The following is a 14,380-nucleotide window of genomic DNA, read 5'->3' as shown; positions in this document are numbered from 1 at the left end:
TGCTTCTTGGGGAGCAGTGATGTGTGCAAAAGGGAGGAGGCTGGGGTGGAGCCTTCCAAGCCACACCACAGTCTCTCCCCTGGTTCTGAAACCAGCAGGAAGGGACCTCCAAGGGCAGAGACCAGACTCCAGGAGGATGCCTATCCAGGGAAAGGGGGTCCGCTGGAGGGCAGTGAAGCAGCCAGCCCCACCGACCCACAGGCCATTTGCACAGGATCACCTCCCACATTTCCTCAAAACGTTGTCCGTCTTCGTGTGTGGACAGTGACTGGCCCACTCAGGGCTGGTGCACTTCCAGAGGAGGACTAGAGACTTTTCAGGGCTTGCTCATGGGTCAGAGGACCACCGCCAAAGAAGCAGAGGATATCCCTCTTCCTCCGGAGCTGGGGAAGGCAGCCACCGTCCTGGGGCGGGACCGGGTCCAGGAGTGTGTTCTTTCTGAAGCCCCTGCCTTCCGTGGGCATTGCTATGCCTGAGAAAGGCCCCCTCAGCCCCAGAGTCAGGAGCAGTGAGGAGCTGTGTCCAACCCTGGCCCAGGATCACGACCCGAAACCATCCTGTCTTTGGGAGGACAGGTCTCCTGCAGGAGCCAGGGAGGGGACTGGCCCCTCTCCCCTCCCCAGGTCCAGGACTCCCGGGACCTGCAAGAGCTCTTCATCTGAGGAGGAGTCATGGAGAGCAAGTGTGACTCGTCAGCCCAGCAAGTGAAAGAACCAAACCCCAATGCTCAGGTTCTAACACAAGCAGAATTTCAATGTACTGGTTGGGGGCAGCCTCCTCCCCTCTTAGGCCTACGGGGCCTTGTGGGACCCCAAGGAAAGTCTTTGTTCTCCTTCCCTCAGAGAGAGGAGCTGGCCCCATGTGCCGGGGTCCCCACCGTGTCCCAGTGCTGAGGAAGAGCCACACGCAGGGGCCTGATGTCAGGAGTGTGGTCGGCCACTGCTCCTGGGCTCCCAGCCAGGGGCCTGGTGGCTGCATCAAAGAGCTGAATTGCTTTTGGGGGAAGGAGTGCTCACTGCCCACACCGCTCGCCATCCCCCTCTGCACTCTGCAATCCAGGCTCTGTGCCCAGCTTACGTCGATCACCAGCACTCCACATGTTCCTGCCATGGGAGGGATCATTCAGCATCACCCCACTGCACAGAGGAGGAGAGCGAGGCCCAGAGAGGGGAGGTAAATGGCTCCAGTCCCAGAGCTGGTCAGCAGAGAAGCTGGAAAGCCAGCCCTCCAGAGCCCCTGCTAGACCAGCCAGAGACTCCCTGAGTAGAAAGTGAGCCCTCGCCTGCCTGACCAGACACGCACTGGCCCCTGACCTTCATGATGGCCTGTTCTTGACCTTGAAGGTGAGCTGGCCGACTAAGAGGGGGAGTTCAGCTGGTGGGACAGGCTGTAGCTACAGGACAGAGTGACACATCTGAGCTAGCAGGAGCCACACTCTGGTCTCCCTCCCGGAGCCTGCCTGGGAGCTGGAATCTGGGTGCCCTAGGGGCCAGCACACAACAGGATCTGCACTGACCAGGGAGCCATGGCCCCCAGGGAGAGTCCACTCTGCCCTCTCCCCGCTCCTGCCTGGCCTCAGCTCTCCTCACTGTGGGGCTGCAGGACCCGGAACCAGGCCTCATAGGGACGGCTCGGTTCCACCTTGTAATGATTTCACAGCCCGTGGAGCCCCTGGAGCCGGAGGGAGGACTGGCTGTGGACAAGGACTGGGCTGGGGAGGATGCAGGGCCTTGTGGAGAGTGAAGGATGGGGTAGGGGCCGAGTCCTGGGGCCACTGCTCATGTCTAAAAAGGGCTGAAATCCCTGAATGCCCATGGGGTCCCTCATTACAGTAACGACCCCCTTCACACTCGGGCATCCTCCTGGTGGGCCCCTCCACCCCGGCCTCCTTCCCGCCCCTCTGACTCCAGCCGGGGCTGCAGCCAGGCACAGGCTGGACCTCTGTCCCAGATCCTGCCAGGAAGAAAAGGCAGAAGGAGGAGTGGAGAAGGGGAAGGGGCAGACTGATCTTCTCCCTGTCCTGAGTCGGCCTCCACTGATGCCTGCAGGTCCACTGGCCCAGCCCTGCACTTAGCTGGACCCTGAGAGGGAGTCTGCATTCCAGGCCAGCTGGGTGGGAGGGCTATTCAATGACCTGTGCGTCCCCAGATGTCCTACCCACCTGGCCTTGCACCCTAAGGCCTGCCGCCCAGGGTGGGCGTGGTTGCGGGGCCCAGCGGACTTTGGGGCCACAGAGTAGTTGGCTGTGGTGAGGGAATGTGGGGGACCGGTCAGGTGCAGAGCCATGGGTCTCGTGTACATCCGCTGCAGGGCTGGTTCACCGTACAGGTGCTGCATGCAGGTCTCCTTTGCACACCTGGCCATGACACACCTGGCTGGCCCTCTCGGTGGGGAGGTCTGGGTGCCTGGTGCACCTGTCCCCCACCTACCCCTGGAGGAGCGGCCACGTACAAGCGTTTCCATGTCCAACCCTCAGGGACAGTTGGGAACCTGGGTCAAGAGAGGCAGGCACTGGCCCAAGACAAATGAGGGGTGCAGAGCCCAAGGAGCAGGGCTGCTCTCCAGTCCTGGGCCAGCCCCAACCCTCCCATGAGGGTCGCTTTGGGGGTGAGAGCCCCTCAGATCCTCGGGGAGAGCTACCCACCATGTCCCATGTGGGGACATGACCTTGGCATCCCCAGGCATGTAGAGGCATGCGCACCTGCAAACCCAACCACACGCACCACTCTGACTGCCCAGCTGGGGGTCAGAAGGGGAGGACACCCCGGGAGCGAGGTGGGGGACAAGGGGGAAAGAAGAAAGAGGTTGGAGACACCTGGGCCATGGGGCAGGGCATCAGGACTCCTGGCAAGGACCGAGATCCAGAGCATGGGGAGGGGAGACAGGCCAGGCTGATGGTCAGGGGTCCCCAAGAAGCCCGGGGGGTTGCCAGGGCACTGGGAAAAGACAGGGTCTGGGTTCCGGTGTCCACCACCACCCTGGGCACTTGGGAGTAGGAAGAGATACCCACCCCCAAGTCCAGAGGGCAATAGCCCAAAAGGCCTCAGCTTCCTCTGCTGTCACTTGCGCTACAGAGATGCAGTGTCCCAAGGGTCCCACAGGCTTGTAGAAGAGCCTGTTGCCCTTGGATCTCCATCCCCGACCCCCTGTGATCCCAGTCTGGGGAAAATGCTTTCTACCCCCTCGAGGTCCTTCTCAGCAGAGGACAGACTCGGGGCTTGGGGAGCTGAGGACCTGGCTACGCAGAACGGGGCAGAGCACTGGGCCACCAGTCTGGAGACCAAGGTCAGGGCCCTCCTTGTTGCAGCCTCAGGGTCCCCATGTGGAAGAGGATCCAGAATCACTGCTCTGGTCAGGGTGAGGAGGCCTTAGGAAGGACTGGAGCACCGGGACCGGAGAGGGAAACGGGGACAAGGGAGGCTTCTGAGGTTTCTCACATCGCCCATGGAACCCACAGATCCTGCTCCTGGGAGAGACACAGACACAGAGACAGAGAAGGAGACGGAGAATGAACACAGGACAGAGGGAACCAGGAGAAGTCACAGACTTTCCTCCACCAGCTTGGAAATGACATCCCGGCATTTTGTGCCATTCCATTCCTGAGAGCGCCGTCACACAGGCCATCCACCCTGGAGGGGAGGGGATTCCACAGGGATGTGTGACCAGGATTCAGGGGTGCCAGGGGCCACTGTGGGGACTGCCCAGCACACGGGCACAGACGAGGCCCTGGGACCTGAGCCTAACCCTAATGGGAGCCCCTGGAAGTCTGTGTCACCAGGGGACAAGGTCAGAATCAGTTCATTCCTACCTTCCCACGGGGGCTGGGACACAGGCAGGAGGGGGGTGGCTTTGCCTGGACCCCAGAGCAGACCCAAGCCCCTCTGAGCTGTGTTCCATGCCAAGCCGAGCCCCTGGCTCATCCTTGCATTGCCAAGTATGCCCCAGCCTCCTGTGATAGCAGGTATGGAACATGTGTAGAGGTCCTACCCCTGATGGCGTCCCTAGAAGTAGAAGCCAGAATACCCCGATGTGCAGATGGGGAGCCTGGGGAGGCCCTGAGAGGCACGGGGTCTGTCCAGGGTCATAGCCCTGGGCATGCACAGGAGTCCGGTCTGAACCCAGCTCTGTGTCCTCACAGCAGGGACACCGGCTGCACCCAGGCCTCCCGGGGGCTGTGGGGGTGTCACTGTATGGATGGGGCATGGGGGGAGGGTGAGCATTCCGCAGCGGGGGAGGGGGCCCCTCGGGGGGCTCTTGTGTGAGGAGGAAGTTGGGTAAGGGGACCCCAGGCATTGGTGACCTCACTTCCCTGACAACAGAGCCCAACAGAATTTGGAACCCCGGTAACCAGGCACCCACATTCCACAGACAGCCCCCTGCCCAGCTCATTTCATTGGAGATCATTAAGGCAAGATGTTCACGTGTTGCATGCCGAGGTCCCGAGGCTGCAGATGGAAGAAAGCGCGCCCTATGGACGCTGTCCCCCGCTGGGGATTTCATGTCAGGGCTCCCCACCGCCTCTGGCCATTTGGTCGGAAGGACAGAAAGGTGACACCAGGAGGCCCAGAGCCGGCCACCCAGCCCCACTCGCTCTGACCTGTGTAGCCCCAGGTGCCCTCCCTGTGTGTGTGTGTTTGATGGTGTGCGCGTGTGTGTGTGTGCATATGTGTGTGAGTGTGTGTGTAAAGAGGGGTCATGGGGGTGGGGCCACCCCGAGCAGGAGCAGGCTGTTGAGGGGTCAGATACCCAGTGGGCAGGTCATGTTCAAGGTCAAGGCTGGCTGTGTGGGATGGGGTGTGTGGGCACTGCCCCTTCTGCCCAAGGTTTATCCCGATAGCCCTGCAGGGATGGGTCACTGCATCCCGGGTGCAGGGCTGTGCACGCACAGGTGTGTGTCTGAACTGGGAACAGCAGGGGGACTGGGCAGGAGGACAGTGCAGATGGCCGGGCAGGGCTGTGATGCCTTGGGGCCGGCTACCGGTCCCTGTCTTTGCAGAAGGCCACGGAGGACACGGAGAGGCAGCTGGCGGACGTGCCCTCCTCCCTGACAGAGGGGGTGACCCCAAAGGCATCCCAAGAAACAGGTGCTGGGGATTGTCAGGCAAGACCTCCGACACCACGCGGACCACCGTCCCAGGTGGTCGTCCACTGGACAGTGGTCCAGGAGCCGGAGCCCATGGAGGCCGAGGCCGAGGGTGAGAAGGCCGGGGCTGGGTGTTTGTGGTGTGTGGGGACGGGTCGGTGCGGCCCCACAGGGAGGAGCCCCCAGAGGCTGGTGTGGGGCCAGGAGCAACGACTGAGCACAGAGCACCCAGCAGGTGGACTGCAGCTGGGGACACGTCCCCGTGAAGGTTCCTTCCCGGCTGTGGCTTCTCTGGGAGACCCTGGGCTGGGCTCTGTCTCTGCAAAGGCCCATGGCGAGTAAGCACAGGGGTGAGCTTTTCTCCTCTCACAGCTGCTCCACCACCTGAGGAGCTAGAGCCCGATCTGGAGGGAGGGCTGGTGCCTGCAGTGACTTCAGGAGGAGACCAGGAGCCGGCAGATGACCCGGCACCTGCCCACGGAGAGCCTGGCGCTGTCCAGGAAGAACTGGCACCTGCTCCTGCCCCAGCCCCTGCCCCTGCCCCTGCTGCAGTTCCTGCCACTCCCCCTTCCCCCACCCCAGCCCCTGCCCCTGCCTCGGACCTAGATCCTGACCTGGCTCCTGCCCCTTCCCTTACCCCTGCCTCTGCCCCTGCCCCAGCCCCTGCCCCTGCCTGTGCTCTTGTTCCTGCCCCTGCCCCTGTTCCTGCTCCTGCCGCTGCCAGAGCCACTGTCCCTGACCCAGATCCTACCCTTGCTCCTGCCCCTGTCCGTACTCCTGCCAGAGCCGCTGCCCCTTCCCCTGCCCCTGCCAGGGGTCCCGTTCCTGCCCCTGACCCAGATCCTGTCCCTGCTCCTGCCCTGGATCCTGCACCTGCCACTACTGCTGACCCTGTCCCTCCCCTTGCCCCTGCCCCTGTCCCTGCCCCTATCCTGAGCCCTGCCCCTACTCCTGCTCCTGCAGGGCTCCCACAGGCAGATCCAGAGCCCACAGCCCTGCAGGGAGAGCTCCTTGTACAATCACCCTTAGTTCCATCCCCGGAACCCGAGACCCCGCCCGATTGTTTCATCCCCTCCCCCTGTGTTCTTTCTCTCTGGTACATATTAACTGTTATTTTATCCTTCCATGTCCTATATACTGTTTATTATTTGTTTTAAATAAAATTACTTGTTTTCAATTGAACACGTCTTGAGCATTAAGTACATGCCCAACGCTGTGCCACCACACCCCAGAACATTGCCGCAGAATATCTCATTCCCCAAAGGAGTCCCCGAACCAGAAGCCCTCCCTGCCCCTTTTTCCCAAGTCCAGACCCCAGCGACACCTAAGCTGCTTTCTCTCTCTGTTCCTTTACCTATTCCTGATGTTTCTGTAAGTGGAATCACACAATAGGGGCCTTTGTGTCTGCCCCCCTATTTTCAAAGGGGACTCATTTTCTTCTGTGTTTATTTGTCATAAAATTTCCCTTATTTGATATTGAAATCCCCGATGGATGACACATCAGATGGAATCATAGAGGCCACTTTAGGAATTATGGTCACAATCTCGGGGCCGAGACCCCTGGTCCTGCTGGGACACCACAGCCTGACCCCAGACAGGACAGGGCTGGTTCCTCCTGTGACCCACACAGAAACCAGGAAAATGCAGAAAGCTGGAAGACACACCACAAAGGGCAAAAGCATTGCTCACAACCCAAGGCCAAAGAAAGGGTTCACCTGACTCTGGTCCAAACCACCCTCCAAGTCACTGGGTTCCACAGGGATGGAGACCAAACACATGCAAGTCCAAGGCGGAAGGATAGGCACGCAGGGAATATGTGTCAGAGATGCGGGAGCTCCTGGGGAAGGACTCCGGCAAAGGAAACCCTATGGAGGCAGCGCTGGTCACCCTCAGACTGGCAGCTGTCTGGTCTGGGGACCAGCAGCCCTGGGGAGAACATGAGGAAGTAGAGGTCCCCTGGAGAGAAGGGTGACAGGCACCCCTGTCTGGGAGAACAGTGAGCAGCACCCATCCCAGGCCACAGGTGCACCCATCCTCAGCCTCGGACTCAGCCCCGGAAACTCCGGCTCGGTTTTTCACACACCTATTGTCAGGAGTGTTCATCACAGCGGTGCTGGAGAGAGCAGGGAATGGAACAACACTAATGCCCAAGGAGATGGATGGGATCCACTGTCCCAGTTCTCATGATAGAATGCCCTGCAGCTACTGTCCCGGTGTCATCCGGGGCACAGGATCCGGGAAGCCCCTCCTGAGACCCACCCCTCCTGCCACCCTGCCCCTGGGAACATTGAGAATTGTTTGAGGAGGAGGGGGAGAGGATCCAGGATGACAGCAGGTCCAAGGAGAAGGAAGGTCAGCACTGGGAGGACAGATGGACGTGCCCTGAACCACCATCCAGGGCCCAGGCTGTGATGCCCTCGGACCTCACCCCAAATAAGGACTCCTGATTTATGGACCCGGCTTCTGTGGTTTTACTCCCTCCCTCATTCATTCTCTCCCTCATTCATTCCCCACCTCCAACCCTCACCTCCCTCCCCCTCCCTCCCTCCCTCCTTCCTCCCTCATTCAGCAGAGGATCTGGGGTCCCTGCTGTGTACTGAGCACTGGGGCTTCATCAGTGAGCACCCCCCAACCCACATGGTCATGTCCACTGTGGGAGGTGACGGGGGCAGTCCTCAGGGCTAGCACTGGTGATGAGCACCAGGAATCTGCTCCTGAAAACACCGGCCAGTTGCACAAAGAATGGAGAGACCCATGCTTAGCACTTCCTCTAGAAAAATCTAGTCCTGAAAAGTGATGAAAAGTAAGTATATCCTAGACTTCATGCGATGTGAGTTCTAATGGCAGGTACCTACTGATTCCTAGAACCAACAAAGAGTAAATCATCCAGTGTCGACTGGGGTGTTGTGACCCAACTTTTCTGACCAAATGACACGTTTCAGCCAACATCTCCAGGGCCTCTGGTTTTCCCAAGGGTCTCTGCGATTCTCTGATCCTTCCATCAACCTCCTTGGGAAGCTCTATCCTGTCGTCTTCCTTGTCTCCTGCCTCTTCTGGGACCCTTCCGTGGCCTCCCCACCAGGGCCATCCCCACCAGGACTCCCTGTGCCCCCTGGCCTGACGCCCACATCCCATGCTGGGTCCCGTGAGCCTGGTGCTTTTTGCAAGGACTGTGTGCTCCGTCTGGGGTCACTTAGCATCTCCCTTGCAGTGGCCTGCATCTTCCTGTGCTGGGTCTCCTCTGAGCAGTCTGTGAGGCCGGACTGTACCCATGTCACGGGCATGGAAGCGAGAGTCCAGAAGGTCCAGACGACCTGCTCCCAGTGCCAGCGTGTGGAGCCTGGGTCAAGGATGGTCCGCGAGCAGAGGAAGACTTGGGCCCAGGGAGACTGAGGGAGGATGTGGCACAGTGAGCCTGCAGGAGGAGAGTGAGCACTATGTGGGCCTGGTGCTCTGACCTGCTGGGAGACCGCATCTCACCCACAGCAGCTCTGTCCCCAGGGCTGGAGGGTGTCAGGGTAGCCACCCTCCGAGGCTCTAGGCTGACAGTGACTGGCAGGAGAGGAGGTGCACCTGATGCAGGAGAGAACCCTCAGGCAGAGAGGAGGGGGCAGGTGCTTCCCCAGCAGCTGGAGGAACTCGGGGTAGCCACCCTCCCGGGGTGCAGGATGGCAGTGGCCGGCAGGGGAGGAGGCACCTGGTGCAGGAGAGAGCCCTCAGGCAGAGAGGAGGGGATAGGCTCTCCCCCAGCAGCAGGTGCACTGGGGCAGGCTGAGGGGGCATCCGTGGACAGCAGTGCCTGCAGCTGGGGTCTCCACACAGACCCCCTCCTCAGGCTCAGCACAAGCTTGTCTGGATGGCCTTTGTCCCCCAAATACAAAGTCTGGCCCAGGACCCTCCTCAAGCCCCGACTCCCAATCCTTTGACCTCAGCTCAAGTGACAAGAAATGGCCAATAGTTTAGGTGGGGTTGGGTGCACAGGGACATTCGCTTTTCTGGCCCATGCTGTAACATTGCTGGCATTTTAAAAATCTCAGGGCTTTGATTCAAAAACGGTAGGATGCCGGGGACCCCAGTCGGCTTTCTGGAAACCTGCCTCTGGGCCTTGCAGCCCTCCCATCCCACCAGCTCTGCTCAGAATCCCTCCAGGTCACAGACCCACAGTCTTGGCTCCTCAGATGGCCCGGACGATGCACCTTCAAAAAGCGATCCCGGTGGGGCAGCAGGACACACTGTGGATTCCAGCAAATACACCTCCCAGAAACTGAGGGTGCCGCTGGACGAGCTGTCTGAAAACAGCCATGTCAGGGTTCCAGGAAGATACCAGAGGCACAGGAGTAACTGAGGAGCATCTGAAGGTCAGGTAGGGGCAGTCAGAGCTTCCAGACCCTTCTTCCCTAAAGCTCCTCATTCCTCAGCCTTTCTTCCGGTGATTCTGCCTGGTTTCTATTTGCCCCAACTGTTATCCATTGCCTTAGGCAGCAGAGACTCACGTATGCCTTTAAATGTTTTGGACATTGAATGTCCTCCAGTAGCCACTTCACTGCTGGGAAAGTTGGTAGCAAGCAAGAAGTCCCAGAGGACTCCAAGGGTCTGGACTTGGTGTTTCCCTCTCCTGAGATGGGGACACCTGTGGGAGGTGCAGGTGGTCAGCTGGGGGAGGGGGGCAGGCACCTGACGTGGACAGATGGGGTATAGGTGAGGCCCGAGGCCCCCGAGGTATGTGCCTGGCATCCGGACTGGACAGGTCTTCAGAGCTGCAGACTGGCTGGGATCATCTTCAGGCTGAGGAGGAAGGTGAGGGGAACAGAGGGGACTGAGGAGGTTCGGCTCAGACAGGAGAGGGCTGAGCCACACTTTTGGGGGAAAAGCGGGGTCAGGTTCAGGCTCACAGGGACAGACCTTGAGGCCATTATGCCATGTGAAATAAGCCAGTCCCTAAAGGACCGACACTGGAGGACCCCACTTGTGAGGGATGGAGAGCACTCCCATCACAGAGGTGGAAGGAGCTGCTGGGTGCCGGGGCTGGGGAAAGGGAATGGGGGGTTAGGGTCTCGTGGGTAGAGGTTCAGTTGGGGATGATGAAAACATTGTGGCAATGGACCGGAAGTAGCCGGTGCAGAACAGGGAATATACTTATTGCCACTGAAACGCGCTTCATGGTATCAACTGTATGTCCATTATACCACAATACAAAAGAAGTGAGTCAGGACGTCGGGGCCATCACAAATTCCTGGAGGGCCCAGGAGCAGGGAGCCTGTATCTTAGTTCTCGCTCTCACGCTCTGCCCCTTTTTGGGTGACTGAGCTCAGTAAGTGCTTGCTAAGACACAGTGCAGGCAGCTGGTCCAGAGAAAGTGCACAAGTGCAAACCCACTGGGGGGCACTGAGGAATCCCAAGGGGACGTGCATCCAGACGGAGCGAGTGCCCACATTTCACAAACACCAGCATAGAAATAGCCATTTATTTTTTTTAAAGATTTTATTTATTTATTTGAGAGAGAGGGAATGAGAGACAGAGAGCACGAGAGGGAAGAGGGTCAGAGGTAGAAGCAGACTCCCTGCTGAGCAGGGAGCCCGATGTGGGACTCGATCCTGGGACTCCAGGATCATGACCTGAGCCGAAGGCCGTCGCTTAACCAACTGAGCCACCCAGGAGCCCAGAAATAGCCATTTAAAACCAAGGCAGGAACCTTATATAGCCCAGAGGGCTCCACGCTCCTGGAGGCCGAGCTAGTGGCCACGGCCAAGGCCTCCAGTGGTGAGGGCACTGGGGGGTCTGAGAGGTGGCCCGGCACACCCTGACCCTGAAGCCCCATGGCTGCGGTGAGGTGTAAGGACTGGGAGGGAAGACCCGGCCAGCACCTGTTCTGGCTCCATGGCTGCTACAGGGCTGCTCCCAGCCCCAACAGGCAATGTCTGTTTAGAACCAGAGAGAAAACCTTTTCCCTTAATTGTTCTTTTTAAAGATAGTTGCTCAGCATTGACACAGAAAAACATCTGACATAAAACTGGAACCGTTCACAGCTGCAAATGACCCCGAAATGATCAAAATGTAGTGACCACAAAGAGAGGAACGTGTGCCCCCAGGCAGGCCTCCTGTGCACAGGGGTGCCTGGGGCGTTGGCGTGCCCGTGCAAGCAGTGCTGGGCTCCACAGTTTCCCTCAAGGGGACAGAAGTAGGAATCTGCTCTGACAGCTCCGCTCAAGGCAGCACCCCCTGATGGAGACGGGGGCAGCCCCTCGTGACTTCCAGATGTCCTGGTGATTCTTGGGCACAGCCACAAATCTCAGCTTCTTCATGACCCAGGGAATGATGGGGGGCCGGCCCAGCAGCCTCGGGTCCCGCAGGTCCTCCAGGGGACAGCCCAGCAGCTGCGGGTCCTGCATGGCCTCTGGGGGCAGCCCCTCATGAGTTCTGTGTGTCCTGGTGATTCTTGGGCATGGCCCGAATCTCAGCTTCTTCATGACTGGGGCCAGCCCAGCAGCCGCGGGTCCCACAGGTCCTTCAGGGGACAGCCCAATACCGTGGGTCCCATAGCTCCTCTGGGGACAGCGCCTCATGAGTTCTGGGTGTCCTGGTGATTCTTGGGCACAGCCATGGATCTCAGCTTCTTCATGACCCGGGGAATGATGGGGGCCAGCCCAGCAGCCGTGGGTCCCACAGGTCCTCCGGGGACAAGCACCTTGGTGGGCCTGTGGTCCAGCAGGTACCCGTTCAGGTGGCTCTTATCGGGCCACACGGCCTCAATCCCATTGGCCCAGTTGGCCACCATCGCCTGGTGACAGGCCAAGGTCAGTCGGGGAACCTCCACCGCCAATTCCCCAAAAAGGCCCCCATGTAGTAAAAGTTGCCCTGGTCCCTGGGGATGTGGGTCTGGGACTGTGGCCAGCACTCGTAGCTAAAGTCCTCATGGGCTGCCCAGTAGAAACCGGGGTGTGGGGTACCAAAGAGGGGGGACAGGATCTCCATGCCCTCATGGTCCCAGAACTTCATTCCCGCATCCACGTCCACGCACACCAGGTCTTCCATGTCACAGAGGAAGCGCTGCTCGCAGAAGCGGCTGATCATCGCTCTGTGCCACATGGACACATCCTGCCAGAGCAGGACGCCACAGACCTCGACGACCACCACCCTCCGGCCCTCCCAGAGTGGCACACGGGGCACAGCAACCAGCTGGTCGGTGAAGACGTAGTAAGTGACCCCGTGTCCACCATGAGGACCACCACCCTCCGGCCCACCTGGAGGGGCACACGGGGCCCGGCAGCTGGCTAATTGATGAAAACCTAGTAGGTGACCCCATGCCCCACCATGAAGTGCTTCTCTGCTGTCTGCAGGAACAGCTCCAGGAAGACCACGTATCCACAGGGGCAGTGCACAGGGCAGGAAGAGGGTCACTGCCAGAGGCTGGCAGCAGGACCCCAGAGTTGGGGGCCATGGACGTGTGTACCTTCTTCAAGGGGGCAGGCCCTGGGCTGCTTTAAGCAACAGCCACCTCCTGGCCTTCCTGAGTGAATCTGTCAGCAGGACCTCCCTAATGTCTGTTCCCAGAGATGGGGGCCATCAGCAGCCTGACTTCCAAAGGGGAGCCTGAGGCTTTGGAGGCTGGGAACCCATGCAGCCCCACAGTCAGCATGCTGGAGCCAGGAACACTCCCCCTGTGCTGAGCTCCTGGGCAAACCCTGTAGGTGCCCTCCACTGGCCGCCCCCCCTGCAGATCCCGTCCCCACCTTCCAGGAAGGAAGCACCTTTGGGCACAGCCCTCATTTCTATGTCTTACAGAGCAGCTAGAATCAGCAGGGCCAGCCACCTGTCCCACTTTGCTTTGAGTGGGCTGCCGCTGGCCCCCGCAGACCTGTCTCCACTTCCTGTAGGGTCCTCCCTGGAAGGCTAGTGGGCATCCTGCTGACAAGGTGCTCAGTAAGCCACCGGTATTCCTAGGAGGGGTCACCCTCAAACTCTGCCACATCAGGAATCAGGTCCAGCCCATGGACAGGGAAGGCAAAAGACGACACCAGGAAGAGAGGGGGCTTTCTTAGTCCCCAGCCTTGAATCCAAGGGTGTAAGCTTCCAGGTCCAGTCTACATCTCCCCGGCCCCAAAAGGTTCAAAGTCTTGTCCGACCACGTCCCATGGCTGGTCCCCCTTTAAGGGTACTACCTGCTCCCCCCTGTGAGGACAGCAACTCCCCCATTGTCAGCAAGTGTGGTGAGCCCCTCTGAGACTGATTTTTTTGTGCAGACGCTAAGGCTACTTCCCTGGGCCTGCCCCATACCCGGCACGTTAGTAAATCGCTCACACAGGGAAGGCGGGCACTACATTTAAAGAGGGGATAAGCACACTCAACATGAGTCAGGTCACCAGAGGGCAAGCCCAGACCCAGCCAATGGGGGAACAAGCCAGATATGAAGCAGGGGGATAGAAGGGTGATCCTGGCAGAGGGCACAGCAAAAGCAAAGGCTTGCAGTCAGGCCCAGGGCACATGTGGGACGACCACACACTTGGGTGGCCCACAGAAGGGGGGGCCGTGGTGGAAGAGGTGAGGCTGGAGAGGACGGGCAGGCGGGGAGCAGACCACAGAGAGGCCCAAAGGTTATGTTCCGAAAATATCACTCTAGTTACCAGAGGAGAATGGGTTCTGTGCAGCAGAGGACAGGGAGACCCTAACGCTAACCCTAATCCCTAACTCCTAACCCTAACCACTACTACCAACCCCACAAAATCAGCAAAATACCTTCCTGTGCCTTTCTTAAAAGAGATGTAAGAAGCCAGATCAGAACTGCAAAACCAAGAGCTCATAAATAGACTGTGCACCCTAAGCAAGTGACTCTGCACAAACACCTCAAAGGTTATTCAATGGAGTGAAACAAGCAATGTTATACAGCACAATGAATTTTTAAATAAAAACATGTGGTCATATTAATTGATGCAGAAAATGTTCTAACCAAAGTCCAATGTCTGTTGCTGATATAAATACTCACGAAAGCAGGAATAAGGAGTAATTTTCTCATTAAATCTCCAGCAAACACCATGCTTAAGTCTGAAGATGGACAGCTCTACTCTGAAATCAGGAACAAGGACAAGATGCTGGTTTTCACCTGTTGCTCAATATTGGACTGAAAGTTCTACCCAGAAGGATAAGCCAAGAAAGAAGGCATCCACATGTGAAAGGAAACACTAGAACTCTGTCTATTCAGAGACCAGGGATGACATCATCTTATATAGAGCTTCCAAAAGAATCAACAAAAAATGATTACAGCCAGTTACCTAATTCAGCAAAGTTACAGGACAAACTATC

General features: G+C 58.7%; 2 protein-coding genes across 2 annotated transcripts; one reads left to right on the top strand and one right to left on the bottom strand.

The window, feature by feature from the left end:
• Window positions 1–4,458: 4,458 nt before the first annotated feature.
• On the top strand, window positions 4,459–6,355 carry LOC118355973 (skin secretory protein xP2-like). Its single transcript, XM_035721898.1, has 3 exons — window positions 4,459–4,548; window positions 4,997–5,195; window positions 5,456–6,355. Exons 1-3 carry the CDS (start codon window positions 4,471–4,473, stop codon window positions 6,238–6,240), a joined length of 1,062 nt encoding a protein of 353 aa, XP_035577791.1. The 5' UTR covers window positions 4,459–4,470; the 3' UTR covers window positions 6,241–6,355.
• A 4,329-nt stretch (window positions 6,356–10,684) lies between these two features.
• On the bottom strand, window positions 10,685–12,450 carry LOC118357368 (histo-blood group ABO system transferase-like; the record flags this gene model as incomplete). The annotated part of the gene is given in 5 exon segments (XM_035729346.1): window positions 10,685–11,419; window positions 11,610–11,641; window positions 11,769–11,923; window positions 11,926–12,291; window positions 12,387–12,450. Coding segments are annotated over 5 exon segments (789 nt in total), but the record flags the coding sequence as incomplete, so codon positions are not given.
• Between the last annotated feature and the right edge of the window lie 1,930 nt (window positions 12,451–14,380).

Source organism: Zalophus californianus, chromosome 9 (genome assembly GCF_009762305.2).
Source record: "Zalophus californianus isolate mZalCal1 chromosome 9, mZalCal1.pri.v2, whole genome shotgun sequence".
NCBI classification, from domain to species: Eukaryota; Metazoa; Chordata; class Mammalia; order Carnivora; family Otariidae; genus Zalophus; species Zalophus californianus.
Note: the sequence above shows the minus strand (reverse complement) of the source record. Positions and strands in the feature narration are given on the sequence as shown.